Source organism: Aspergillus niger, assembly GCF_000002855.4.
Source record: "Aspergillus niger supercontig An08".
NCBI classification, from domain to species: domain Eukaryota; kingdom Fungi; phylum Ascomycota; class Eurotiomycetes; order Eurotiales; family Aspergillaceae; genus Aspergillus; species Aspergillus niger.
The window spans coordinates 1,109,899-1,134,685 of record NT_166524.1 but is presented as its reverse complement, the minus strand read 5'-3'; the positions used below and the strand labels follow the sequence as shown (position 1 = coordinate 1,134,685).

Below are 24,787 nucleotides of genomic sequence, written 5' to 3'. Positions count from 1 at the left end.
ACAGCAGTCTGCGTAACTAAGTGACTGAATACACCGTAAACGAGGGCCAAGGGAAGTATATCCAACATTGTCGGTTCTTGGTAGATGTCGTTTTCATACGAGATGTAAAGGATGCCGCGGTAGTCATTAAGAATAGTTCATAATATTGGGAGTGTGTTAGAGAGATAGTGAATAGATGGATGAACTTGGAGGGACTTGGTAGGTAGTATATCGGAAACAATACTGGTCCGTAGGTTGCACCTAGCAGAGAGTGTGTGGGTAAGTGGACCATTGAACCCATGCACTGTTGACTTCGTTCGGCGGACTAAAACTGAAGAGTGTCAGTGAAAGGGGGGGCTATTGCGTCTAATGATAGACATTAATGAGCCGTCTAAATCTGTCTGTGGCGTTGGTGAGAACTCTATCTTACCAATGAATTGTACCCTGGGACGTACGTCGTTCACTTCCATGATGATGGGACATTCGGTTGAACAACTACTCCAGCTTTATTTTCAGGAGACAACAGGCCGGAACCATGATTTGCGCTAGGAGTACAGAAATGTTATGACAGCGTGCAGCTGTCACTCAACGAAGGTGCAACAGGGGCATCTTCAACTGCAAGGATTTCGGGAGACCCTGGGTTGAATCCCTTGTCGCATATTCCTGCATCAAGGGAGTATTCCGATGTATAGTAGCCATGCTGCTAGCATGATAGCTAGCAGCTCAGATGACCCCTCTGATATATATAGTTACTGACAATTGATGTTCTGACTGAAGAATTACGCAGTTGCTGTTCTCAATTTGAGACGCACAAGGTATAATTAAGGTCAAATCCAGTGTAGCTGAACCATGAATCTTGTCAATTATAGTGGTATATACCGTATGAAAAGAATTATCGGACTGCTGAGAGCGCTAGCTGGATGTCGGGACGACGAGACCCTTTTATGAGCATGCGCGTACTACTATAATTACCTTTTCACTGTAGGATGGGTCCCATTGAGCGTAGGCAAAATCCGTGGGGAATTTGCAACACATCGGAATATTCCATAGGTTTAGGATTGAAACAAAGGTAGTGAGCCCATGAGGTTGATGAATGGAGTACGAGTGCATCGCAACATATATTCTCTGAACATGACTCGGATCCGCCACGGGAAAGTCCACCGTCTTCACGTCCTCAGTCCCAAGCATAACGAAGCGACTTACGACTGATACTATTTTTCTAGATTATGTTTTTAATCTGCTAAGGTCTTTAGTAAAATATCACCTCAAGTGGCCCCTTTCAAAAACTACGCAGGGTCTCTCCAAGCGCCTGTTCGGCAAGGCGCAGGAGCGTCTTCCAAAATGCCTCTTTCAGCATCTCATAGGAAACCCTATTAGAGTCTCAGTATACCAGAACTACGACTTAAATACTCCTAACCATGCAGATATATATGTGACTGACATACCTTCACTCCAGCAATAGCCACCTTCTGTCTAGCTGTACGGTAAGCCTTGGTGATATACAGAACATCCGAGGGTCAGTCAGAAACCCTAAACTGTGTCATATTAACCACCACGAAGCTCCAGCGGCTCAATTCCCCGTGCTGGCTAATTCATACCCTCCTTGTAGGAATGATTCTGAGCACTAAATAGCGCGCGTCGCAGGCTACCAACCCTTCAGCATAGTGACCGCAACCGGAAATGCCGATCAGCGGAGCCAACCCGACGGGAATTCCTTAATCCGATGCAACATGCACTGCTTCTCTCCCACCGGAATAATCTTCTCAGATGAAGGTCAACGACCACAATGCATTCCTCGGTACGAGAAAACGGGCGACGATCTCGCAAGCATTTTTGACACGCGACCTGCTCCGTTCTCTTCCTCAGGATCGGAATGACGTCGTTTTTCCGAGGACGACCGGGAGGGACTTTTGAGGGTAAATGGTGGATACTCGGCTAATCCGTTGCACCACTCAAGGGGCCCTGGTGGCGCGGTTCCGCGGACGAAGCCGACGGCAACATTCGGACTCTCATTTCACCTTCTTCTTTCGCCCGTTTTAGGGGTCTTGGCACGTGCGATTCGATGGAGACAGTAAGACCTGACTGGCTGATTATTGGATATGAGGTTATCCACTTGGATGGTGACCCACCCACAGTCAATGTTAAGAACCGCAAGGCTACCCCAACGACATCGAATCATACAATCCTGAAAATTTTTCTGTTATGTCCTGCTTTCTTTTCCCTTTTTTTCTCACCTTTCTCTGGCTCCTTCCCATTCTCCACCGTCATCCGCATAACCTGCAAAGCGCGCGCACACACACACCAGACCAGGTCAACCCGAGTAGCAAGAGGCAAACTGCCCTGAACCCAAAGCGCCATGAGGAGAGCAATCCTGCATCTTCCAGTCACATAAGACTAGCTATACCATTCCCAAAGCGACACAGTTCACCTAGGACATCATTCCAGCCGCTCATACTCAGCTGAGTGTGCTTTTTGTGTTCGTACAGAGGCAACCAGCAAAAACAATCGAAGCGACATCATCAGCTCTGCCTTGGGTCACTGGCGGCAAGCGGGGTACTTCGTACCGAGTAGTTATGGGTAGTTATGAGTGCTGTGGGCCTGCCTGTTACGCATTGATGTTATGTCAAACTTTTTCCCAGGCCTCCTGCGGTGCATGAATCGTGGGGTTTATATAGGGTCCGACAATTCCCCCTCCCGTCGTCCCACGGCTTTCCTTCCCATCTCACTCCTCCCCGGTCTTTCCTCTCCACACCTCGACCCATCTTGAGGTAGTATTCTGTTACTCCTCTGTCTTTTCCTGCAAGTTGGATTCCTGTTTTGCGACCGAATCAACTGGCATTTCTCTTTCAAGCGTGTCATCCTTTGGACTGCAAAAGACTGTGAATATCCGGCTACCAGGCCGAACTTATATACGAAACAAAAATCATTTCCGAGCGTTTTCTGTGTGGTGTCGTCACAACACTAGACATAGTCATTCTAGGACCGAACGACGGACACGGACACTCCGACCACGCGCCCAAGCAGAAACCCAGGGAGCGACCTGTTTTGTGAATATTCCATTGCGCCAACTACCATCGCGATCTCCCTTCGCACCTCGGTTGCCCTTATCTGCCCGCCCGCCCGCCCACCATTGCACTCCCTAGCGTCTGCCCTGATAGCGCCCTGCGACAACCTTTCCTACTCACGGTCTAGGTTGTAAGAAGAGACGAGATTTGAACCGTTTTTCCCGAGCAGCAATCCCATCACTCGAAGTTAGCCCCGGCGACAAGGCATACCGTACCCTATTTAGGTCCCCGGCAGACAAACCCCAGCGACATTCTAAGACGATACGATTTTATTTTTAGCCACGCGCCACATCCCGATCGTTGACACCCCCTTGCGACTATCCCTGGAACGCTCTTCAAGATGAGTAACTGGTGGAAAAAATTGCAGCGGGACCGCTCGCAGATCCCCGAGGTCGTGATTCCTCTTGCCGATGCCCCCAATACGATCTCCCAAACGGATAAGGATACCGAATCCAATGTCAACAGCTTAGATTCCCAGGAAAAGGGTGCCAGTTCCGCAACCCAGAGCACTACGCTAACCCTGGAGACCCTCCGTGCAGAGGTCGACTCTGCCGTCTCTGCATCGGGCCATAACACTGTCTATGATCGTATGTTCCTGTTGCCATGTCATGGGCGATCTTCGACCCCCCAAGGAGCCGGCTATTCAATACTTCCCCAGCCAGGACCTTCCCCTACTATTGACCCGAGAATCTGGATGTCTGACTAGATGATTACAGGCAAGGCCAAGATCATTAACAAGGCCATTCAGGATATCGGCATGGGCCGCTATCAGTGGGAGCTTTATATCTTGTGCGGATTTGGTTGGACTGCTGACAAGTGAGTGAACTGATTCTTTTAATCGGTTCAAATTTGTGCTAACCTCTTTTTTCGTGCAGCCTCTGGCTACAGGTGAGACCACTGGAACTATGTTCCGACGGTGTCGAGTGAAGTGCAGCCGAACTAATCCAGTTTAACGCAGGGAGTTGCCCTGACCCTTACCCCTCTCTCCATGGAATTCGGCATTTCCGAGTCCTATGTTCGCTTTACTACCTGCGCCTTGTTCGTTGGTCTGATTGTTGGCGCCACTTTCTGGGGTCTTGCATCTGATATGATTGGACGTCGATTGGCTTTCAACACGACTCTCTTCCTGTGCGGCGCGTTTGGTCTTGCATCGGGCGGCGGTCCCAGCTGGGTTGGGTATGTTGCCGCCTACCCTTTGAGATGCCGCAATGGCTAATAAAGTATCAGTACCTGTGCCCTCTACGCTTGCTTGGGATTGGGAGTAGGTGGTAACCTGCCCGTTGATGCTGCCATCTTCCTCGAGTTCTTGCCCGGTGCTTCAGGAAACATCCTGAGTTCACTGGCCACATTCTGGTCAGTGGGTACTTTCATTGCCAGTATGCTGGCCTGGGCTTTTATCCCCAACTACTCTTGCTCCGACTCGAGCAACTGCACCAAGGAAAATAACATGGGCTGGAGATACCTTGTTCTTTCTCTAGGTGCCATCACCATGGTGTTCTGGATGTGTCGATTCTTCTTTTTTAAGTTGTATGAATCGCCCAAGTTCCTAGTCTCCAAGGGTCGGGATGAGGACGCCGTCGCGGCTATTCACGGCGTTGCCCATCACAACAAGAAGAAAACCTGGCTCACGGTGGAAATCTTGCAAGAGATTGGCGGAGCTGCCGAGGATAGCAAGGAACAGAACCTTACCTCTGCGCAAATCCTGAAGCGCTCATTGTCCAAATTCTCCGTGCAGCAGATCGGACCTTTGTTCTCATCCAAGCGTCTTGGAATCACCAGTAAGTCCTGCCCTGGTATTTCCATACAAATGCCTATCATCAGTTAACGACGAAAATCAGCCGCCCTCATCTGGCTCTGCTGGACCACCATCGGCATGGGATACACCCTCTTCAACGCCTTCCTGCCCCAGTATCTCGGCTCTTCGTCTTCCGTATATGTTACCTACCGTAACTACGCCATCACCTCCGTGACCGGTCTCTTCGGCCCCATTCTCGCCCTCTACATGGTCGACATTAAGTACGTCGGTCGCAAGGGTACAATGGCCCTGTCGACGTTGGTCACTGCCGTCCTGCTCTTCTGCTTCACTGCAGCCAAGACATCCGACACTCAACTCGTCTGCTCTGCTCTCGAATCCTTTACCCAGATGATCATGTACGGTGTCCTGTACGCCTACACTCCTGAGGTCTTCCCCGCTCCCAACCGTGGTACCGGCTCTGGTATCGCCAGTTGCCTGAACCGCATTGCTGGATTCTGTGCCCCTATCATCGGTATCTACGCTTCCGCGAACCCCAGTGCGCCTATCTATGCTTCCGGTGCGTTGTTGCTGGTTTCGTTTGTGGCGATGATCCTGCTGCCCATTGAGACTGCGGGTAAGCAGAGTTTGTAGAGCAAGGAATCCCTGGTGGGGATGTGTACATGTTGGGGTTTGGTAAGATGGAGATGTCTTTCTGTTGATACCACCGTTGTTTTGTATGTATGTATATGTTGTTATGACCGAGATAGCGTGCATGATTGGTTTTGGGGAGAGTTGATAGAAAAATAGACGGGTTCATGATATAATTCATTCAACGTTGAAATAAGCAAAATCAAGTATGCTACCCCCTCACACTAGTTTAAAACATTCTTCCACGCCTCATCCCGATACCTACCCCACACACGCAACACACTTTCTAACGTATTCTCCTTCTTACTCGCCTGATCCCTACGAGAAGAAAGCTCTCCCTGCAGCTTAGCCAAAATACTCCCCAACAGCCAATTCTTTACCCCTGTCAACCTTTCAATTTTCTCAAGCTGCCTCATCATTTCTACAGAAAGATCACGCAAAACACTTCGGGTCGCTTCCAAGCTCCCACTCCGTTCAATCACCCCAAGGATGAAAGTCTTCATCTCAGGAGAGGTGTTGGTTTCCCCTTGCTGCTGTAGCCATTCCATGAGAACAGTAGCGTCTGTACTGCTTTGTATAGCGCGAATCAGTGGGAATGAGAATTTTCCCTCGTCAAGGTCTTGGCAGAAGCCGCGTTGGGTTGTGTACTAAATACGGATTGATTCAGCCTTCTTTGTAGGAGGTATCTGGGGTTGCAGTTAAGTGGCTTACGTCCTGAGATGCTAGGTTCTGGTAGTCGTCTCTAAGTTGGTGGCTTCGTCCGATCAGATTCATGAAGTGGGTTAGGTCGAGGGTGCTGGGTAAATCAGTATGATATGTATGCCTCGCTTGGGGATGTTTGACGTGATGAGGGTATAGTAGGGTGACATACCGGTTTTGTGTGGCTTCATTCTGCATGAGCCGCGATATCAATATCAGGAGGGCACCGTTTTCTTATCTCTGTCGTTAGTCATGGTGACACATAATGAATTTTGTGCTGTAGATATACATACTGCCATCAACCATTCTGAAGTAGTCTTCCTCTGTCGGGATGCTTTTGTGTCTGGCCCATTGGAGGTCGTGGGCTTGGCCGGTGAAGAGTTGGGCAATTTGATCTGAGATAGAGGCTCGAGTTTAGTATGATTAAAGTCTGGCATTGTGGGAGCTAATATAACTCACCGGAGAAGATCAACGATGCAGAAGGAGAAAGCTGCAGGCACAGGCGCAGGGCGTTGTTTATGTGAAAACGTGCAGAGTTGATGGTTTGACCCACGCCGAAGATGGTATGTACTGCAGGCTTGCCGCGCCGGAGGGGGCTGTCGTCTTGTATATCATCTAACCTGGTGAGGTATTAGTACTACTCATGTAAAGACAAGTTGCAATCATTGCGGACTCACATTAGAGATGCTTCATGGAGCAGAGAGGCCACGCCGGAAATGACGGCCAAGGAGGCTTGCGGGACCTTGTACCACTCTTGAAGAGCGTCTATCAAATGATTGCGAAAGCCTTTGGATGGTGTGGAGGTAAGGTATTCGTATGGCTTCCATAGGATCTAGAATTGTTAGACTGATCAACAAAAAAATGTGATTATGTTCCTTACTGTGTCGTCCAGCTGCAGTATTGCAGCCAACGCAGGATTCTTTCTTTCTGGATCTGTGCATATAAACTCTTTTAGTCGCGACTCGCATCACAATAAAGCTAAGTGGGAAGAACAGAGGATACCAGCGATGCCCCCTTCTCCTAATCCCATATCTGGGGCAAATTGCGTTATCTTCAGAGAGCTGAAGACGGAGGGAAAGTCAAAAGATCCTCTGTAGGGATTCTGGACGTCTTGATGATATCGTAGCGCGCGGATGCTCCACAGTGCATTTCCAGCAATGGATAGCTCAAGGATCTGAAACCACTTTTTGATTGATAATGAGGTATCTGACCTCTTGAGATAATCATCACGGAGGCAGCAATAGCGTTCTTCATGCTCACGGATAATGTTGTGGACAACCCTTTTCGCGCTTTCTTCGTCCGTATCATGTATCTGCATAATCATCTGCACGGCGTTGACGAGTGGGATCGATCCTCCTGATTTCTCTGTTACCCGCTTCTCCTTCTCCCAGGACCAGATATCGTTCGTGACAGCTAAGACAACGTAGGCTAGATATGTAACCGGTCCGGCTTGTTCTTCTTCTTCTGGTGTGAGTACGACACCACTAGCCCAGCCCATCATACGGGCCACCCAACTTACAATGGAGTCAGTTGCTGGACGACCGGAATCTTATAAGGGCTTACCGACTTCGCTCCACAGTCCAAGGCTCTGGTGGCCAGATAGTCTTTTATGCTGGTAAAATGCTTGTCGCGCATCTGCCTGCCTGTCACATGCCACTGAGTGAAGTTAGCTTGGCAGCGACTGTAGTAGTCCGGATCGATTTCTTTCAGTATCGCCCAGATCTTTGCCCCAATTTGCTTTTCTCGTCCGATGAACTTCATTTGGTTCCATGAGAATTCCCACTTTCCTTGCCCCAAGAACCCTCGTTAAGGTAGTGTCCTCCAATAAAGGGTTTGTTGGCTGAATAGCGTCGACTGCAACATCTGAAGGCCGAACAGGATGGATCAGCTACTCGGGCGTGCCGTGATGCTTGGTATTTGGAGTTGACACTCACCATCATAGACAAAGGCATATTCAATAAAATAGGAGCAGAAGCCAATACGCTCTGGTAGTGCTTCTGGGGCGCACAGTGCTGTAAAGTCGCCATCGTGCGCGTTCATTCCCCCGACCACTTTTCCCACTCCACCTCGCCCAAACAAGTCCACATGGCACTCTATGCAAGCGTCATGGGAGATGGAGCTATATTTGCTTATTCTTGGCTGGAAGCGCGTCAGAAGTTGGCTCTCCGTCACTTCATCGACTGGGGCAGGCTCAGAGCGTAAAAAAGGTAAGGGACTTGTTGCTGCTCCAGGTTCTAAGGAGCCACAACTTTTTGTGTGACTGTCCATGTTGGTCACAATGGAAAGTCGGTAGGGCAATGCTGTATGGCGTGCTTATTCTCGCGTTGTGGTATCTTCTAAACCCTCTTTCATTCGTTGGTCCCGGATGGAAGGGATGAACCTTCCATATAAAGGGCCTGTAGCCTGCCTGTATGCATAGCTAGCCAAGTCGAGCGGTCCAGAATAGGTAATCCTGCGAACAGTTTGATGGGAATAGATGCGAGCGGGGAAACCTTGTCATATCACAGGCATTAGCCAATAGAAGTAGAGTTAGCAAAAATTTACATTCTTGGTGCATTCATGTCACTGCCCCTTTCATCCGCGACTCACATTTCTTAGTCCACAAAGTACTTTTCTGTGCCGCATCGGCATGTCAAACCCCCTAATCCGTATACTTGACCGGGTCTGATTTCACGTGATTTGGAATAACAATATCTGTGATCCGCAAATGGTATCAATGTGAATCAACTGAGTTCAGTCAGCAGTATAATACCCGTCTGTGGCGGCAGCAAGGAGGACGGCGCAATAGGAATAGCCTTTGCTCAGTAGCTATATGTTAACAGCTGCAGCAGGGCATGTTACTGGCGCAGATTGGGGCTGTGACTAGCTGTATCAATAATTATTTAGAGTTTACTCCCCGCTGGCCAGGGAGCCCGACAAACACCACTTAGCAACCACAATTAACCTGATTAACCTGTTTAAAATGTTATTACCATGATTTCCTTGCTTCGATCTCGATCACAAACAGCCGACTACATTTTGGTAATAACTGGTGGATATTCTTTGTTCTCTTGGATTGTGTAGTGGACAATATTCCCAATTAGGCGAATTCCTATGCCTATGAATAGTTGCTGTTGTATGCCGACGTGAGACATCCCTAATGAGATGACGATGAGTACTCTTGCAGTTTCTCTATGCAGCTTTTAGGATTGGATATGTAGGATTCTGAGCAAATGATATCATATTTCCTTTGACAATATATATAATACGAAACTGCCGTAAGACCAAATGCTCTAAAACCAATAGACATTTACTGCTTCATCACAGTCAGCCAAACACGAAAATCAGTCTATTGGAACAACATTTGACCATAAGATGATAGTCGTTGGGGTGGTTATGTTTAGTAGAATGGCGGTGGAGGCTGCTAGAGCAAAAGCTGCATAGCTTGTTGACATGACAAGTATGAATTTCTCAAAACAAAACAGGATGGGAAAACAGGATGCGCTAGGGTGAGCATCAGGTGTCACAGCAAATTAATAGAAAACAAAAGATCTGTTGGTCCGTTTGAATCAGAGCGACCCTACTAAAGCGGGACTTCTAAGCCGCCATTCCCGCATCCGGTGACAGGCATCGTAATTGGGGTACTAGATTGGGGGCCTCAACATTCTACATGCTGGAAAGTATATGAGACGACAGGATACAGTAAATGCAACTAGATAGTAAGGTCCTGCCAAAGTAGTTACCCTCCTCTTTTCTTCTGTTCTCATCTTCAGTGGCTTCCCCGGAAAGGGTGTTGATTAATGCAGGACGGCGCCAACAGCAAGCGAAGGGCCTGGTACTAGCAATATGACCCGAAGCAGCGAGGAGTAGACGCTCTACTACTATAGATTGGAAGCTATCGCCCGTCTTGGTAGGTCACTCCGAGGCATCATGTCTTATTCGTATCTCCAAACATATAATATTCTTTTGCATTCAACATAGACCAGCAAACCTTGGAGGCTCAGCTTACCGCTCTCAAGCTTCCCATCTCGCACATCCCATGGGCAGGAGAAATAACAGCGTACGGACCCCTGGTCGAGGCCAGTATGCTTCAATGGGCCGATAATGATGGCTTGATGATCGACAAATGTAGCCTACCGTGAGAGAGTGAAGCGAATGGATCCGTGGGTATATGGAATGGGTGGCACTGGATACTCAGCGATATGGGGCTGAAATTGCTGTCGGTGATGCTAAAGATCGGAATATTCTTTATTGTCAGCAAGAAATGAATTACAGAAAATTGTGCGAACGTTGATCCCATGTAATGGCCGGAGTACTTGACTGTGAGAGAAGAGCCCCATCTAGGCCAGTCGTTAGGCGGCTCAATAGTGCTAGCGCTCACGTCAGCATACACGATCTGTAGACGAGGGCGAATCAAACAATGATACCTGGTGTGTATACAGGCCTAATATCTTCACTGCTACCGTTCAAAACTATTACTATTATATATCAACTTAGGCAACAACCTATTCAGGGCAAACCCTAAGCTTATGCATGCTAGGCTTCCATCATGCCACGGTATTTATATGCCATGCAGTGCAGCTATGATGCCATCGCTAGAAACACCCCAAAAAATTATCAATCGTCTACAACAAATTCACAAGTCGCGAATAAGTTCTTTCAAGTATCAAACGGAGTACTAGAAGACCCACGCACCATGTCCTCCACCACGTTCGCCTCCGAAGCCACCACCTTCGAATCGGCCCTAACCAGCCTCTTCAGCGGCCCTCCTGAGACCACCGAAGCCGATCTAGCCAAGCTCTTCACACCTACCTTCACACAGCGTGACGATGAGACAACGCGCGACTTCCCTGCCTTTGTCGCGCACATCAAGTGGCTGCGGGGGATTCTCCCACCAGGAAGCGTGACACTCAAAATTACCCAGTTCCTGCGGGACGGGAATCAATTTGCGGATAGACACAGCTCGACCATGAAAATGCCGGATGGAAAAGTGGGCGCCGCGGAGACGTTTATGTTTGGGGAGGTGGCAGAGGATGGACGAATTGAGTGGGTGGTGGAGACAGTGAAGCGGAAGTAGTGAAAGTGAGGACTGGGATAATTCCGGCGGGATGAGGCATTAAATTGTTGTGATTGCTAAGAGACATCACATTGCTCATATGAGTTTGATTGCGACTGTTAATATTAATGTCCGACTGGGAGGAAATGAGTGGCGTTATCCAGGCAGCTGCATGCAATACTACATTCCCCTCACGAGGGAAATCTGGCCATCTCGGAAATCAATGGTGTCATCCGAGTTGATTCCCCTCAATAATGGTCCTGATAAGCCACTATTGCTGCAGAACGCCTATCTGTGCCGTTAGTGCATGCATAGTGTCCCCAGTTCTTTTTCTGCCGATTAATCTATTGCCAGACGGACTCCGTCGCGCTTCCGAATGCCGGGAACCGCGGCTAAGCTTTGCTGTAGCTTTGCTGCAGGAACATCTGCATCTTTCAAAATATCTTCAGAGGAGCCGATCGCTGAGTTTCTCAAGAGATTAGATGAATGTTCGTACTTGGCCGCAATATAAGCTTCATGGCGGCTTCAACCTTCCATGAGAAATAAGAATAAGGCTGCCGGGGATGGCCTCACCGTGTCCCTGCATGCAAGGGATGCATAATGCACCGTGACCTGTTCCACCACGCCGGAGCCCGCCCGCCCTCCGACGGCCCAAACCCACTGCAGAATGGCTTGATTAAGTTCCCCTTCTATAACTAACCGGTTGTTCCTCGTCGTTGTCTGCTCTGCTCTCCACCCAGGGTCGTTTTTGCTTTTGCCTCCTTAACCATGGTCGCCTTTTCCCGCATCTCGGCAGGCTTCGCCCTTGCCGCCCCTGCCCTGGCCAGCGTCGTCCTGGAGACCGTCAAGTCTGTTCCCAGCGACTGGAAGCTCGTGGAGGCTGCTGATACCAGCTCCACAATTTCTTTGTCCGTTGCTCTGGCGCGTCAGAACCTGGACCAGTTGGAGGAGAAGCTCCTGGCCGTGTCCACCCCTGGCAAGGACACCTACGGCCAGTTCTTGGATCTGGACGACATCAATGAGCAGTTTCCTCTCGCAGATGACGCTGCTGTTGTGGCTTGGCTGAAGAAGGCAGGCGTCACCCAGATCCATAAGGAGGGTGGTCTGCTGAACTTTGCGACCACTGTGGGCACAGCCAACCAGCTTCTCAACACCACCTTCTCGGTGTACAAGAGCGGATCTACCCAGAAGCTGCGCACAACGCAATACTCTGTTCCGGATGAGCTGACCGGGTCCATTGATCTCATCTCGCCGACTGTTTTCTTTGGAAAGTCCAACGCTGCGCGCTCGGCGGCCGTGCGTGCTTCGCAGACTACCAAGGAGACCAGCAGAAAGAAGAGCAGTAATGTGTGCGAGTACATCACTCCGGATTGCCTCAAAGAGCAGTATAGCATTGACTATACGCCCGAGGCATCGTCGGGAAGTCGTGTTGGGTTTGGCAGTTTCTTGAACGAGTCGGCCTTGTACTCGGATTTGGATCTGTTCACCCAGTACTTTGACATTCCCCAGCAGAGTTTCACTGTTGAGACTATCAACGGGGGAATCAACAACCAGGAGAATGATCCGGATGGTGAAGCCGATCTCGATGTCCAGAACATCGTGGGCATCTCGCATCCCTTGCCGGTGACGGAGTACATTACCGGAGGATCTCCGTGAGTGTTCCCAAAGATGCAATTGAATTAAAGCTAATGGTTCAGTCCATTCATTCCCGACGTCGAGACTACTACCGACGAGAACGAGCCTTACCTGCAGTACTACGAGTATCTGCTGGCCAAGACCAACGACGAGCTGCCACTGGTTATCAGCAACTCGTACGGCGATGACGAAGATGTAAGCATCCCTGCCTCCCACACAAATCGCCTGCTGACAGAATAGACCGTTCCCATTGCCTACGCCACCCGCGTATGCAACCTCATCGGCCTGATGGGCACACGTGGTATCTCCATCCTCGAGTCTTCCGGCGACTCTGGTACGTTGTACCCCATATATATTGCATCAAGTCCCGACTGACAAATACAGGTGTGGGCGGCGCATGCATGTCCAACGACGGCACCGACAAGACCGAATTCACCCCCATGTTCCCAGGAACATGCCCGTACATCACCGCGGTCGGCGGCACCCAAGACGTGCCCGAAGTCGCCTGGGTGGACAGCTCCGGCGGCTTCAGCAACTACTTCTCGCAGCCGTCGTACCAGTCGGATCAGGTGGAGACCTACCTGGACAAGTACATCTCTGCCTCGACGAAGAAGTACTACGAGCAGTACACCAACTTCAGCGGTCGCGCGTTCCCTGACGTGTCTGCGTTTGCAGGTTCTCCTTAGTATGTATCCATCCCAGATGATTGTATGGACATCTGCTAATGTCCGACAGCTACGAAACTTATATTGATGGTCAGCTCGGCCTTGTGGCGGGTACTTCTGGCGCTAGCCCTGTGTTTGCGGGGATCGTCGCGCTGCTGAACGATGCCCGTCTGCGGGCCAACAAGACATCCTTGGGCTTCCTGAACCCTTGGCTGTACTCGAGCGGCTACAAGAGCCTGAATGACATTACCAGTGGCGAGGCAGTGGGCTGCCAAGGCGATGTGGAGGGCGCTGGAGTCATTCCTTGGGCGAGCTGGAATGCCACGACGGGATGGGATCCGGCGACAGGGCTGGGAACGCCTAATTTTGCCAAGCTGAAGGAGGCGGTTCTTGCGTTGTAAGCAGGAGGATACTGAGTGGACGTGCGGAGTGAAGGATATGTGCAAGGCGTTAACTTATAATAGCCTGTGTGTGGACTATAGAATCATCTACAGCCCACAACCAATTAGCTTCTGCATAGTCACCACCCTTAAACTAAGGATAATCAATTGTTTACCGCTGTCAGTCTCAAATCCGTCATGTCATGGACCCTGTTCGATCAACTTGAAACAAGCTTAATCTACCAGCGGCGGTGATGAAACCGCCAGCGGACACTTGTTTCAGTTACCCGCAAGCCTGTATCCAGTATGCAAGCCCTACTTAAACCCTTCACCACCCTGATTATTCTACTCTCTCTCTCTCTCCAACCACACCATTCTTTTCTTCATTGTGCCGGTCACATCCATTCTTTACTTTCATTCTCCTCCCTTCTCTTCTCTTCTCTACTTCCCCAAGTCACTCATTATATACTACCCAAGTATCACCATGAAAGGAGCCGCCTTCCTCGTCTTCCCCGCCTCCACACTGGCCGGATCCGTACTGTGGAGCGGCATCTTCAACTCGTCCTATACTGTCGCTGACTTTGACGAATGTATTCCTCCCCCCTCCATATCCTATCCCCTTTTCACACCACAACCATTACTAAGAAAGAAATGCCAGGGTCATGGAGCAACCAAATCGCCCCCTGGCAATGGTACATCCACGGCGACGGCAAAACGTCCGAATACCTAGCCCTATCCAGCGACTACAAGAACCCGGCAGCGAGCGATGCCCAGGGTCTGCAGACTAGACTTGTACTTCCCCCACCCCACGCTCACAATACCTTCTCCCACTCTACTAATACAATGAATGAACAGGATAGTACCTCCTTCTGGGAAGGCCAATCAATGCAACGCACCGAACTCATCCCCCAAATGTCCCCCTCCAGCTCCGCCTCCGACCTCGGCTCCGGCCATCTCTACTACCACTTCTCTCTGTCTGCCAGCAGCACCAACCCTCCTTCGTCGTCGAGCGAGCACCAAATCGCCTTCTTCGAGAGCCATTTCACGGAGCTGCAGTACCAGGATAACACGCTGAAGTGGAATGCCGGCGGGGATACGCATTACTCTGTGGAGCTTGAGACGGGCAAGTGGTACAACTTTGCGTATGATATTGATTTCGATAATCAGAAGGTTGGGCTTTGGGCGTCGAATGGATCGGATGCGTTGACGGAGGTGGTTAGTCCTGTTAGTGCGAGTGCGAGCTCGAATGGGGAGGACTTCCATGTGGGTGTGTTGAGTTTGACGGGTGATGGGACGGAGGATTGGTTCTGGAGTGGGGTTTATATTGAGAAGGGCGATTTGACGAAGAGTATTGGGGATGGTAGTAGCAGTGAGAGCTCTTCGAGTGGTAGTGCTACTACTACGGCTCAGGCTGTGGAGAGTACTTCGAGTGCTGCCGCTGCTGCTACTTCTGCTGCCACTACTTCCGTCGAGGCTACCACTGCTGCCGCTGCTACCCCTACTCAGAATGTGGCTGTTGCTTCGTCGTCTACTACTTCCGCTTCGACTACCTCCGCTGCTACTACCAGCTCCGAGTCGACTGCCGCGGCTACCCCCTCTGCTTCCAACCCTGTCATCGCTACGCCCTCTGCTGCTCCCTCTGCTGCTCCCTCTGCTGCTGCTGCCTCTGGATCTGCCGCTCTTCCCGTGCCTACTACTGCCTCTCAGATCCTGACTGATGTGCGCGCCCTCTTGACTGCGCTTCTGGCTCGGCAGGGAGTGCATGCCCGTGACTTTGCTGTTTAGACAGTCACTTTTTCGCGAAGATGGGCGAGTATATGGTGTGTTTGATGAGATTGTATTAGTTGTTGTTTGGTGTGAATTGATTAACCCATTTATATTGGCTTGGGAGATAGTGGGCATCACCACGCGAGAATTTCTTTCTTCTGTCGTCCATTGATAATCTGCTCCGCTTGATCCTCAACCCATCGCTCAACCTGTAACAGTTAGCGATGCTCATATTCAGTTACTGAGACTTACATTTGTAAACTTGGTTGACAACCATACTGCCACCGTTAATAGCAGTAACACTCCCCCGACGAGCGGATACCAGTGCCATGGAGGATTGTCGCTCAGAATATCCACGTTCATGCCGAATAAGCTCTGCGCAGTCAGACTAGTCCTGTGAGCGGATGGTGATATACATACCGATGCAAATGTCAATGGAAGGAAAACGAACTACCAAATCTGTTAGTCGCCGTATTCCAAACAAGACAGCCGACTTACTGTAATCCAACTGAGCCGTTTCATGCTCGTCGCCAAACTAGTCGACCGGTGCGCCTCGTTGATCGATACCCACGCAAATTCCTTCCAGGATTAGCCATACGTTTATCAACTGTTATAAGAGAAGCGTACAATCTGCAGCAAATCGCGAACCGTCTGCTCTAACTTATCAATCTGCCCCGATATCTCTTTATCTAGCCCATCAATCATGCCCTGCATCTTCTCACTGAACTTGCGCGTCTCGCTAAACCGCTGGTACTGCGTAACAAAGTTCCGAGCCTGACTGAGCTGCTCGGCCAACGCTGCCTGAATCTGCGTCCATTGCTGCATGCTTTCCGCGATGGAGTCGATGAGCCGGTCGTCTTTGCCTCGGGCGGTCAATTGGTGCGTTCGCTGCTTCATTAGCAGTCGCTTGACGGAATAGCTTTCAGAAACATACCAGCCGCCCCAAGTACCCTCTAGCCTCCCGGCAAAATGCGATCCAGTCGTCCCGCCACGTTTGCATAAAAAGCTGCACCAGCTCTAGGTCACTTTCTGGGATCCACCCGTATGGTAGGTTACTGAAGTAGTGAATTGCCTTCTGGGGCGCTTCAAGGACGGCCCATTCGATAATGCGGACCTTGCGGTCGTCGTCCCCGTCATCAGTAAAGGATGTTCCAATCTTCATGTCCAAGCGGATGAACAGCGAGAACGTCCGGCAGGGACTCTTATTTCCCAGGGAGAATTGCAGCTCGTTTGGCGTATCGGTCAGCTGGCAATATGTATTCCAGTAATTATTCTCCCGGAAAAGCCTATGTTGCATGAGAGAGGTGATCTTAGAGAGGGCCATTATTCACTCGATCAACTTACAACAGATGTGTTTCGTCCGCCGTCTTCGGCATTGCCTTGATGTCCTGGTACAGAGTATCATCCGTGATCCAGCGCGCCGCGCGACGCCCATCCCGGAAAACCACGATATCCACGGCGACGCTCGGTTTCAGCCCACGGCTGTAGCGTCCTTCGTAGCCATCGTCAAGCGCCATCATCTGCCTCCGATGGCTTAACAATGCCGTTAAGGTGGCACGATCACCATCCGGAATGGTCATATCCATCACGGGAATCGAGGCTCCATCGGTTCGGGCTTGAGCCAACATTAAATTTGCTGATGCTCCAGCCGTGCTGCAAGGGCCGAACCAATCTCCGTTCTCCAGCCCATCCACACCTGCCTTGTGTTCCAGGAGAACGGCGACCGTCGAGCGATCAGCCTGCTGCAGCGCCCATCTCATCAAAGGAATTGGGCTTGACTCATCCTCGTTGCTAAGGTCAGGCTTGTACCGCTCCAAGAACGGTTTCAGCAACCGAGCTCGGCTCTCTTGGACCATCAGCTTGAGCGACACAACATCATGCTTAGGGTTCATGTCGTCCCCAGAGCCAGACATAAGCATGTCCGCTATTTCGTAGTGACTCCATTCCAGCGCGTACACCAACGGGGTCTTCCTGTAGCGATCAATAGAGTTTGGATCTGCCCAGGTCGTCTTGAGCAGCTCGTGCACAAGCACTGTATCGCCACGTTCACTCGCCCAGGCTAGAAAGGTTCGCCGGGCCTTGGTCATCGGCTCCACACCATGCGTCGGTCCGAGAGCGGCGAGCCACTGTTGGAAGTCATCTGCATGCTGCCCGTTTGCCTCCCGTCTCTTATTGTGGTTACTGATGACCCACCAGAGTGGAATCTGCCCCTCGTGGTCGTGGATATCGGCGCTAGCACCGTGCGCAATCAATGCACGCACGGTATCCAAGTGCCAGTTTTCGGCAGCCCAGGATAGCGGGGTCCGACCCCGGCTATCCTTGCTATCTGGATCCGCTCTCCCTGTGGATAGCAATAACTGCACGATCCTGCAGTGTCCTTGTCCCGCTGCACGTGATAATGGCGTACGACCACGGGAGTCTGCGATATCGGAGGCCACTCCCTTCGTTAGAAGGAGGTCTACCATGTCGGAGTCTCCACCTTTGACTGCCCAGTGGAGAGGAGTCTCGCCATGGTGGTCACCAAGATCGGGATTGGCACCTCTGTCCAGGAGATACTGCAACAGAATATCGCAACGGTCTCGTTCCTCTAGGGACTGCGCCCGGGAGAGATCACAGGATGCGGCCCAGGAGAAGGCCGTCCGACCGGTCTGGTCTTGGACGTTCGGGGAAACGCCATAAAGAAGGGATTGGACTTCGCAAAGCAGGCCCTGGTGGGCTGCCTGCATGAGCTGGTTGATGCGGTCATCGTCCAATTCCAAGTAGGTAGCCGTCAGAGTCTTCTCCATGCTTATTTACATTAGTTGGCAGCAGCGGAGGAAGAGTCACTGCGTGGGATGAAGCGATGGAGTCAGCTTCAGCCTCGCGGGACGTTCCCCGCCGCTTATTGGTCGGGAGATCAGCATGGCGGCATGGCATCCAAGAGCCGTCCGAGAAACTCATCTGGAGTCTGTAGGGCTGACCCATGATGATACTTGGAGAAGTATGAAGTGACGAGACACTTTCTAAGTGAATCCGTTGCCTATGTGACCACAGCTTGGGCCCGAGGGAAGGCGCCTGCTGGGGAAGGCACGCGTAATGCGTCCAGGCTAGTTGACTAGCGCTTGTCCACTGCTGGAACTGAAGCATGGACTTCAGAGGTCAGATATCGGCAACTAAGGTGTGTCGGCAGTCGGAAAACTTCCGAATGCTAGTCTGTCATTTGGATTGCTCGAGAGTCAACATTATCAAGCTTAATCTTTTTTCCGCAGGAATCAGAACCCCAGGGTAAGGCGTGCTTTTCCCTGCAGAATACGAAAGGTTGAACTAACCCCGCACATAAGTAAGATCCAACTGCCCACAGGAGCCGGGCCATGTGTCGTGATCCATACCCCGGCGTGAAGAAATCTGAAGAAGCATCATGGTGGTGGTGGTGGTGGTGAGCCTGACAATGCCATAGTGGCTGGCCGTGCACGTGAGCCCATCTCTGCCCCAGGCCTCACACACACGTGACGCGATCACAACAGCGGGATCTGGAGGGGCGACTAATCCCAACCAGGGCTAGATCAGGCCTCCGTGAATGCCTGATAGGATTCCAGTACGTAACGGTTTGGAAGGCCACGAGGGACGTGCCCGTCCTGGAAGCATCCCCGAACCGTCTACAGCAGGTGCTCGAACCATCAGACCATTGGTGCAGCTATCTATCAGTTCATCCTGATTATTCCGGTTAGCTACGGAGTGATGATGCAGGTGGACAAGTTCAGACTGGTCGCTTAGACACTACTGCATCCAGATGAGCGCAGCAGTAGTAACAGCCGATAGAGATATCCTCGCGGAGACAGGGACGGGTTGATAGCAGAGCGTCTATCCGGATAATTCTTTTCGGCCTCCACCCACTTGGCTTCGTCGAAGCTCCACTGCCAAGACCCGCACCGTCTTGGCATTTTTAGAGTATCAGATCTGATTGGGTACGGCCGATGCCGTTATCAGTGTTGGCGGTGGTGTCATCTCCGACTTGCCTCTATCAGTTTCATATCTTTACCCCCGATATCTCATTGTTCCGCCTCCTTCATCAATCTAACAGGTCATCCTATGGTTCAGGTTAGTTTATCTGCTGAGACACCATCCGGACCAGTCAAAGCACGCAATCTGCTTGGCCCTGACTGGACCTCATCCATTGGCCAGCTCGGTCCCTGAACTTGCTTTTTTTTTCTTTTCAGGCCTTCCTGTTACGGTCGTCCTCGACCCAGCCTTATCCCCAGCTCTGTCGGTGACTCCGAGTCTCACTCCTGTTCAGCCTGCATGCTTGCTTTTTCCAAGCCTTCCTGCGTGGTTGAGAGCTGAGATAGAATGGAATATTCCTTACTCACCATGTCCATCTGCCACCCCTGTGCCTCTCCAGGAGAGACGCGTGGGAGTGCGGGGATTGTGGAAGATCCTACGGTTGGACATCCATCCGGCTGCATTAGCAACCACACTTGCCGTGTTGGCGAGAAAACTAGATAGACTAGTGTAGCCGGTGCCATCAGCCATGACTAGTGGCCCCGTTCCTATTCATTCCTCCCTCAGATAGTTTGATAGCAGCATCGCTTCCCCCTGCGAGGAATCCAAGATGTCTAGTGGAAGCTAATCCTGCTCGTCCGCCACTATGCAGGGACTTGGACAAATAATCGCGCGTACTCCAGATGTCTCTCCCGTATGGATGTAACCTCATTTGCCCACGCTGATTTCCCCCGGTTTCTTATCCACCCCGACCACATGCCACTCGGGCTGCGACGGCCTTGTTTTTGCCACAGAACCATGGAACAGAGCAGGTCCGGGTGCCAGCTGTGTGCGTTCTAGATGGACGCTAGAACCTCCCTGGATAAGCCTCCCCTCTGTCTGGCCGCATGGACAGCGGCGAAGAAGTACACCAACCCATCGCGTGATACTGTCTGTAATCCAAACTAGATAGTGGCTACCACCCACATTGGGTCCCGATCTCCGACGCTGCACCGGTGGAAATTAGGCCTTGGCACTAGGCCAGCTTAGAGACATCTGGAGTAGTGTCCGCGCACTGATAGTGGCTCCGAAGCGAGCCTGTCGCAGCTTACCCAAATGCAACACCCAACCGGTTGGTTAGGTCGCTTGTCTCTCGGCAGCTTCTCGCCTCCTATGGCTTTATTAGTCCTCTGCTCCCCAGGCTGAACGCTTTTTTTTTTTTTCTCTCGTGCGATCGTCTCTCCCATCCACTTTCCATACCTCCAGTCAGACCCTGTCAGGGCCCGTGTTCGCCAAGATGAGTGACCCCGTTGGCGCAGACGATCTGGTCTATGTCGCACAGGCCCACGTTCCCCAGAAGGAGATCCAGGCCGTCGATGAGAAGAAGGAGCCTCATATCCCCATCAACGAGAAAGAAACCACAGTGGTGTCGACGGTGCCCTCAATCCACAATGTCCACGATGATGGGCGCGAATACCCCACTGAGGAAGAGGAGAGGACCCTGCGTCGAGTCTCCGACTCGGTTAGCTGGACCGCCTACACGGTCGCGTTTGTCGAGCTGTGCGAGCGCTTCTCATACTATGGAACAACTGCAGTTTGTAGGTTTAGCAGGAGGTTGTTGAAAGCTGTTTCTAACCTCTATAGATGTCAACTTTATTCAGCAGCCTCTTCCCGCCGGCTCCACCACGGGTGCCGGATACAGTGGACAGTCCGGTGCTCTGGGCCAGGGTGAACGGACCTCTACTGCGCTGACAACCTGTAAGTCTCCTCTAGGCCTCAAGCATGAGAGCGGTCGCTAACTGAACTTACAGTCAACACCTTCTGGTGCTACGTCATGCCCATCTTGGGTGCCTGGATTGCCGATGAATACTGGGGTCGTATGCGAACCATCCAAGTCTCCATCGGATTTGCTATGCTCGGTCACATTATCATCATCATCTCATCTATTCCCCCGGTTATTGTACATGCAAACGGTGCACTGGCTTGCTTCGCTGTTGGTCTGGTGATTTTCGGCATTGGTGTGGGCGGATTCAAGTAGGTGCTGTCTAGTCATCTCGAGAATCAAACTAACCTGTCCAGATCCAATATCTCGCCCCTGATCGCAGAACAATACAAGGAGACCAGACTCTTCATCAAGACCATTCCTAAGACTGGCGAGCGCGTCATCGTCGATCCTGCGCAGACCATCACTCGCATCTTCCTCTACTTCTACTTCATGATTAACGTCGGCTCCCTGATCGGATCCGTGGCCATGGTGTACGCGGAGAAGTATGTGGGATACTGGCTGGCATTCCTGCTGCCGACCATCATGTTCGGTATTTGTCCGATTGTTTTGTTCTTCTGTCGCAAGCGATACACCGTGACGCCCCCGACTGGATCGGTCGTGACCAAAGCCTTCCAGCTGTGGAGCCTGGCTCTTCGGGGCCAATGGTCCTGGAACCCTGTCACTTTGTAAGTCTATCTGCTACATTACTCAAAACCTGGCTAACGGATCAGCTACTATCGCTGCAAATCTACCGAGTTTTGGGACAGTGTCAAGCCCAGTCGTCTTGCCAACAAGCCCACGTGGATGACCTTTGATGACCAGTGGGTCGAAGAAGTGCGTCGTGCCGTCAAGGCCTGTGCTGTCTTTGCCTGGTACCCTCTTTACTGTCAGTTCTTCACAATAATGTAACCGAGCGATGCTAACCTCCATAGGGCTGGCCTACGGACAAATGACCAACAACCTAACCTCCCAGGCGGCCACCATGCAGCTGCACGGCGTGCCTAACGACATCATCAACAACCTGGACCCCCTTGCCCTCATCATCTTCATCCCGATCATGGACCAGTTCATCTACCCGGGTCTCCGCAAGATGGGCTTCCACTTCACCCCGATCAAGCGTATCTATGTGGGATACCTGCTGGCCTCCGCATCCATGATTGCCGCCGCCGTCACGCAGTACTACATCTACAAGCTGAGCCCGTGCGGCAACCACCCCAGCAGCTGTGATGAGGCCGCCCCCATCAACGTGTGGGTGCAGGCAGTGCCGTACGTGCTGATTGCCTTTTCGGAAATTTTCGCCTCCATCACGGGTTACGAGTATGCGTATACCAAGGCGCCCAAGAACATGAAGAGTTTAGGTATGCGCTTTACCCTCTATGTGTGTTCATTACATTGTTACTAACATGTATTAGTTCAATCTCTGTACCTGTTCATGAACGCCATCTCCTCTGCTATTCAGCAAGGTCTTACCGCCCTGTCGACCGATCCCCTCCTGATCTGGAACTATGGCTTCGTCGCCGTGCTGGCGTTCGTCGGTGGAAACCTCTTCTTCCTCTGCAACTTGAAGCTTGATAAGGAGGAAGACGAGTTGAACAACATCGAGGAGTCGGCGTATCTGGGGCGCAACGTGGGTGACTCCGGAAAGGTCGAGGCATAGTGATTATGGTGTATGAATAACGGTGATGGATGCTATGTATACTTAATGCATGAGTTACGCTATATTAATACTATTGACATCTGATATTACATCCTCCCTCACTTTGCTCCAGTGCCTCTCAGTATTGAGGTGAGTCTATACAGTAGTAGTATATGACATCATTCCGCCAATCTTTCGACGGATACGGGTGGGTTTGTCTCTAACCGACACTATATATAGCCCCCAAGACTTGCTAAATAGTACTAGTATACGAGGTGACTCAACAAGAGCCCGCAAAGCACACGCGGCCATCTTGGCTTCCGCTATAGCTCGACTATTATATACCAGTCATGTCCCAACTACCAACCACCAAGCCACCCACAGAAGATCGAAGCCAGTACTACCACCATGCAATCCACCCAACCCGCCGACATCGCCATCATCGGCGGCGGTATCGTCGGCTCAGCCCTAGCATACTACCTCTCCCAAAACCGCCATGAAAACAAGAAAATCATCCTCCTCGACCGCTCTCTAACCCCCCTCAACGGCTCAACCGGCCACGCCCCCGGCTTCGTCGGCCAATACAACGACAGCGCCATCCTCACCCGCCTCGCCAGAGACACCGTGCAGGAGTACACCAAGATCCCCGGCGGATTCGACACCATCGGCGGCCTCGAGCTAGCCACGAGCCAGACAGGCGCAGAGCGACTACAGCGCCGGCACGACTCAGCCAGCGCAGCAGGCCTCCCGGCGAAACTCATCTCCCCGGAGGAAGCCGCTCGCATGGCCCCAGCGCTGATCAAGAAAGAGGATGTAACAAGCGCATTGCACTTTGCCAGCGACGGTGCAGCGAATGCTACACGTATCACGACGTTCTATCAAGATGAAGCGCGCTCTAAGGGTGTCGAGTGTCTCGAGGTAGATGTCACTGGTATCCACAAAGATGGTAACGGCCGCGTGGACGGTGTGAACACAGCTACAGCTGGATTCATCCCCGCTAGAACCGTCATCCTCGCAACGGGTATCTGGGCCCCTGAGCTTCTTCCGGACATTAATATCCCTATTCCTATCGTCCCCGTCGCTCACCCATACATGTACGGGCCTTACCACGCCCAGAAGAAGATACCAACACCATGGATCCGCTGGCCTGACCACCACGTCTACGCGCGCGACCACGGCCCCTTCTACGGCCTTGGGTCATACAACCATGCCCCTGTCGCGCAGGAACCGAAAGATACTGCCATTGGGGAGTGGATCACCGAGTTTGACGACACATTGGAACACGCGCTGGGATTCATCCCATCCGAAACTGGTCTCACTCCCAGAGAAACATTCAATGGGATTTTCTCCATGACGCCGGATAATCTGCCCCTTGTGGGTGAGATTCCTGGTTTCGAGGGGGTGTATTTGGCTGCTGCGGTGTGGGTGACGCATGCGGCGGGGGTTGCGAGGTTTCTGTGCGATGTGTTGGAGGGGAGGGAGGTCGATGGGGAGGTGAAGGGGGGATTGGATCCGGGGAGGTTTGGGGGTAAAGATGAGGAGAAATTGAAGGAGGTGGCGTTGGGGGGGTATAATGAGATTTATAGGGTTGGTGGTGTGCAGTAGGAATGGCAGGTTAAACACGGCTGGGAAAGGATGGCAGATACTCGCTCCGATCGGAGATATCGATATTACTAGATGAAGATGACAGGCTCACATAAGCATCATAGATATACTTCAGTTCATCTTCATTCGCGCTCTCAGCTAGCCTAGATACATCCTTGCAATTTGGTAGAGCAATACTCGGTACACAGGGACTTAAGCGCTTAACTCCGGTGTCTC

General features: G+C 51.4%; 10 protein-coding genes across 10 annotated transcripts; 6 read left to right on the top strand and 4 right to left on the bottom strand.

The window, feature by feature from the left end:
- Positions 1 to 541: 541 nt before the first annotated feature.
- An08g04680 (hypothetical protein) lies at positions 542 to 2,337 on the bottom strand (the record flags this gene model as incomplete). The annotated part of the gene is made up of 5 exons (XM_059749017.1): positions 542 to 679; positions 952 to 1,184; positions 1,425 to 1,452; positions 1,578 to 1,693; positions 2,214 to 2,337. 5 exons carry the CDS (start codon positions 2,335 to 2,337, stop codon positions 542 to 544), a joined length of 639 nt encoding a protein of 212 aa, XP_059603997.1.
- A 1,315-nt stretch (positions 2,338 to 3,652) lies between these two features.
- An08g04670 (uncharacterized protein) lies at positions 3,653 to 5,430 on the top strand (the record flags this gene model as incomplete). Its single annotated transcript, XM_059749016.1, has 5 exons — positions 3,653 to 3,740; positions 3,773 to 3,860; positions 3,993 to 4,220; positions 4,272 to 4,822; positions 4,883 to 5,430. 5 exons carry the CDS (start codon positions 3,653 to 3,655, stop codon positions 5,428 to 5,430), a joined length of 1,503 nt encoding a protein of 500 aa, XP_059603996.1.
- Positions 5,431 to 5,651: 221 nt separating this feature from the next.
- On the bottom strand, positions 5,652 to 7,156 carry An08g04660 (uncharacterized protein; the record flags this gene model as incomplete). The annotated part of the gene is made up of 8 exons (XM_059749015.1): positions 5,652 to 6,074; positions 6,139 to 6,223; positions 6,299 to 6,359; positions 6,420 to 6,521; positions 6,586 to 6,746; positions 6,804 to 6,958; positions 7,007 to 7,074; positions 7,129 to 7,156. The coding sequence occupies 8 exons, from the start codon at positions 7,154 to 7,156 to the stop codon at positions 5,652 to 5,654; spliced, it is 1,083 nt and encodes a 360-aa protein (XP_059603995.1).
- A 3,498-nt stretch (positions 7,157 to 10,654) lies between these two features.
- On the top strand, positions 10,655 to 11,182 carry An08g04650 (hypothetical protein; the record flags this gene model as incomplete). Its single annotated transcript, XM_059749014.1, has 2 exons — positions 10,655 to 10,662; positions 10,705 to 11,182. The coding sequence occupies 2 exons, from the start codon at positions 10,655 to 10,657 to the stop codon at positions 11,180 to 11,182; spliced, it is 486 nt and encodes a 161-aa protein (XP_059603994.1).
- A 747-nt stretch (positions 11,183 to 11,929) lies between these two features.
- Positions 11,930 to 13,862, top strand: An08g04640 (uncharacterized protein; the record flags this gene model as incomplete). Its single annotated transcript, XM_001392545.3, has 5 exons — positions 11,930 to 12,813; positions 12,859 to 12,991; positions 13,037 to 13,130; positions 13,181 to 13,481; positions 13,532 to 13,862. 5 exons carry the CDS (start codon positions 11,930 to 11,932, stop codon positions 13,860 to 13,862), a joined length of 1,743 nt encoding a protein of 580 aa, XP_001392582.1.
- Positions 13,863 to 14,325: 463 nt separating this feature from the next.
- Positions 14,326 to 15,626, top strand: An08g04630 (hypothetical protein; the record flags this gene model as incomplete). The annotated part of the gene is made up of 2 exons (XM_059749012.1): positions 14,326 to 14,431; positions 14,500 to 15,626. 2 exons carry the CDS (start codon positions 14,326 to 14,328, stop codon positions 15,624 to 15,626), a joined length of 1,233 nt encoding a protein of 410 aa, XP_059603993.1.
- Positions 15,627 to 15,812: 186 nt separating this feature from the next.
- An08g04620 (uncharacterized protein) lies at positions 15,813 to 18,394 on the bottom strand (the record flags this gene model as incomplete). The annotated part of the gene is made up of 7 exons (XM_059749011.1): positions 15,813 to 15,817; positions 15,861 to 15,996; positions 16,029 to 16,058; positions 16,107 to 16,187; positions 16,236 to 16,496; positions 16,543 to 16,894; positions 16,953 to 18,394. The coding sequence occupies 7 exons, from the start codon at positions 18,392 to 18,394 to the stop codon at positions 15,813 to 15,815; spliced, it is 2,307 nt and encodes a 768-aa protein (XP_059603992.1).
- A 1,483-nt stretch (positions 18,395 to 19,877) lies between these two features.
- On the bottom strand, positions 19,878 to 20,117 carry An08g04610 (hypothetical protein; the record flags this gene model as incomplete). The annotated part of the gene is made up of 2 exons (XM_059749010.1): positions 19,878 to 19,909; positions 19,955 to 20,117. The coding sequence occupies 2 exons, from the start codon at positions 20,115 to 20,117 to the stop codon at positions 19,878 to 19,880; spliced, it is 195 nt and encodes a 64-aa protein (XP_059603991.1).
- Positions 20,118 to 20,862: 745 nt separating this feature from the next.
- Positions 20,863 to 22,987, top strand: An08g04600 (uncharacterized protein; the record flags this gene model as incomplete). Its single annotated transcript, XM_059749009.1, has 7 exons — positions 20,863 to 21,182; positions 21,268 to 21,323; positions 21,377 to 21,599; positions 21,645 to 22,016; positions 22,098 to 22,216; positions 22,263 to 22,688; positions 22,743 to 22,987. 7 exons carry the CDS (start codon positions 20,863 to 20,865, stop codon positions 22,985 to 22,987), a joined length of 1,761 nt encoding a protein of 586 aa, XP_059603990.1.
- Positions 22,988 to 23,374: 387 nt separating this feature from the next.
- On the top strand, positions 23,375 to 24,571 carry An08g04590 (uncharacterized protein; the record flags this gene model as incomplete). The annotated part of the gene is made up of 1 exon (XM_001392540.1): positions 23,375 to 24,571. The coding sequence occupies one exon, from the start codon at positions 23,375 to 23,377 to the stop codon at positions 24,569 to 24,571; it is 1,197 nt and encodes a 398-aa protein (XP_001392577.1).
- Positions 24,572 to 24,787: the final 216 nt, after the last annotated feature.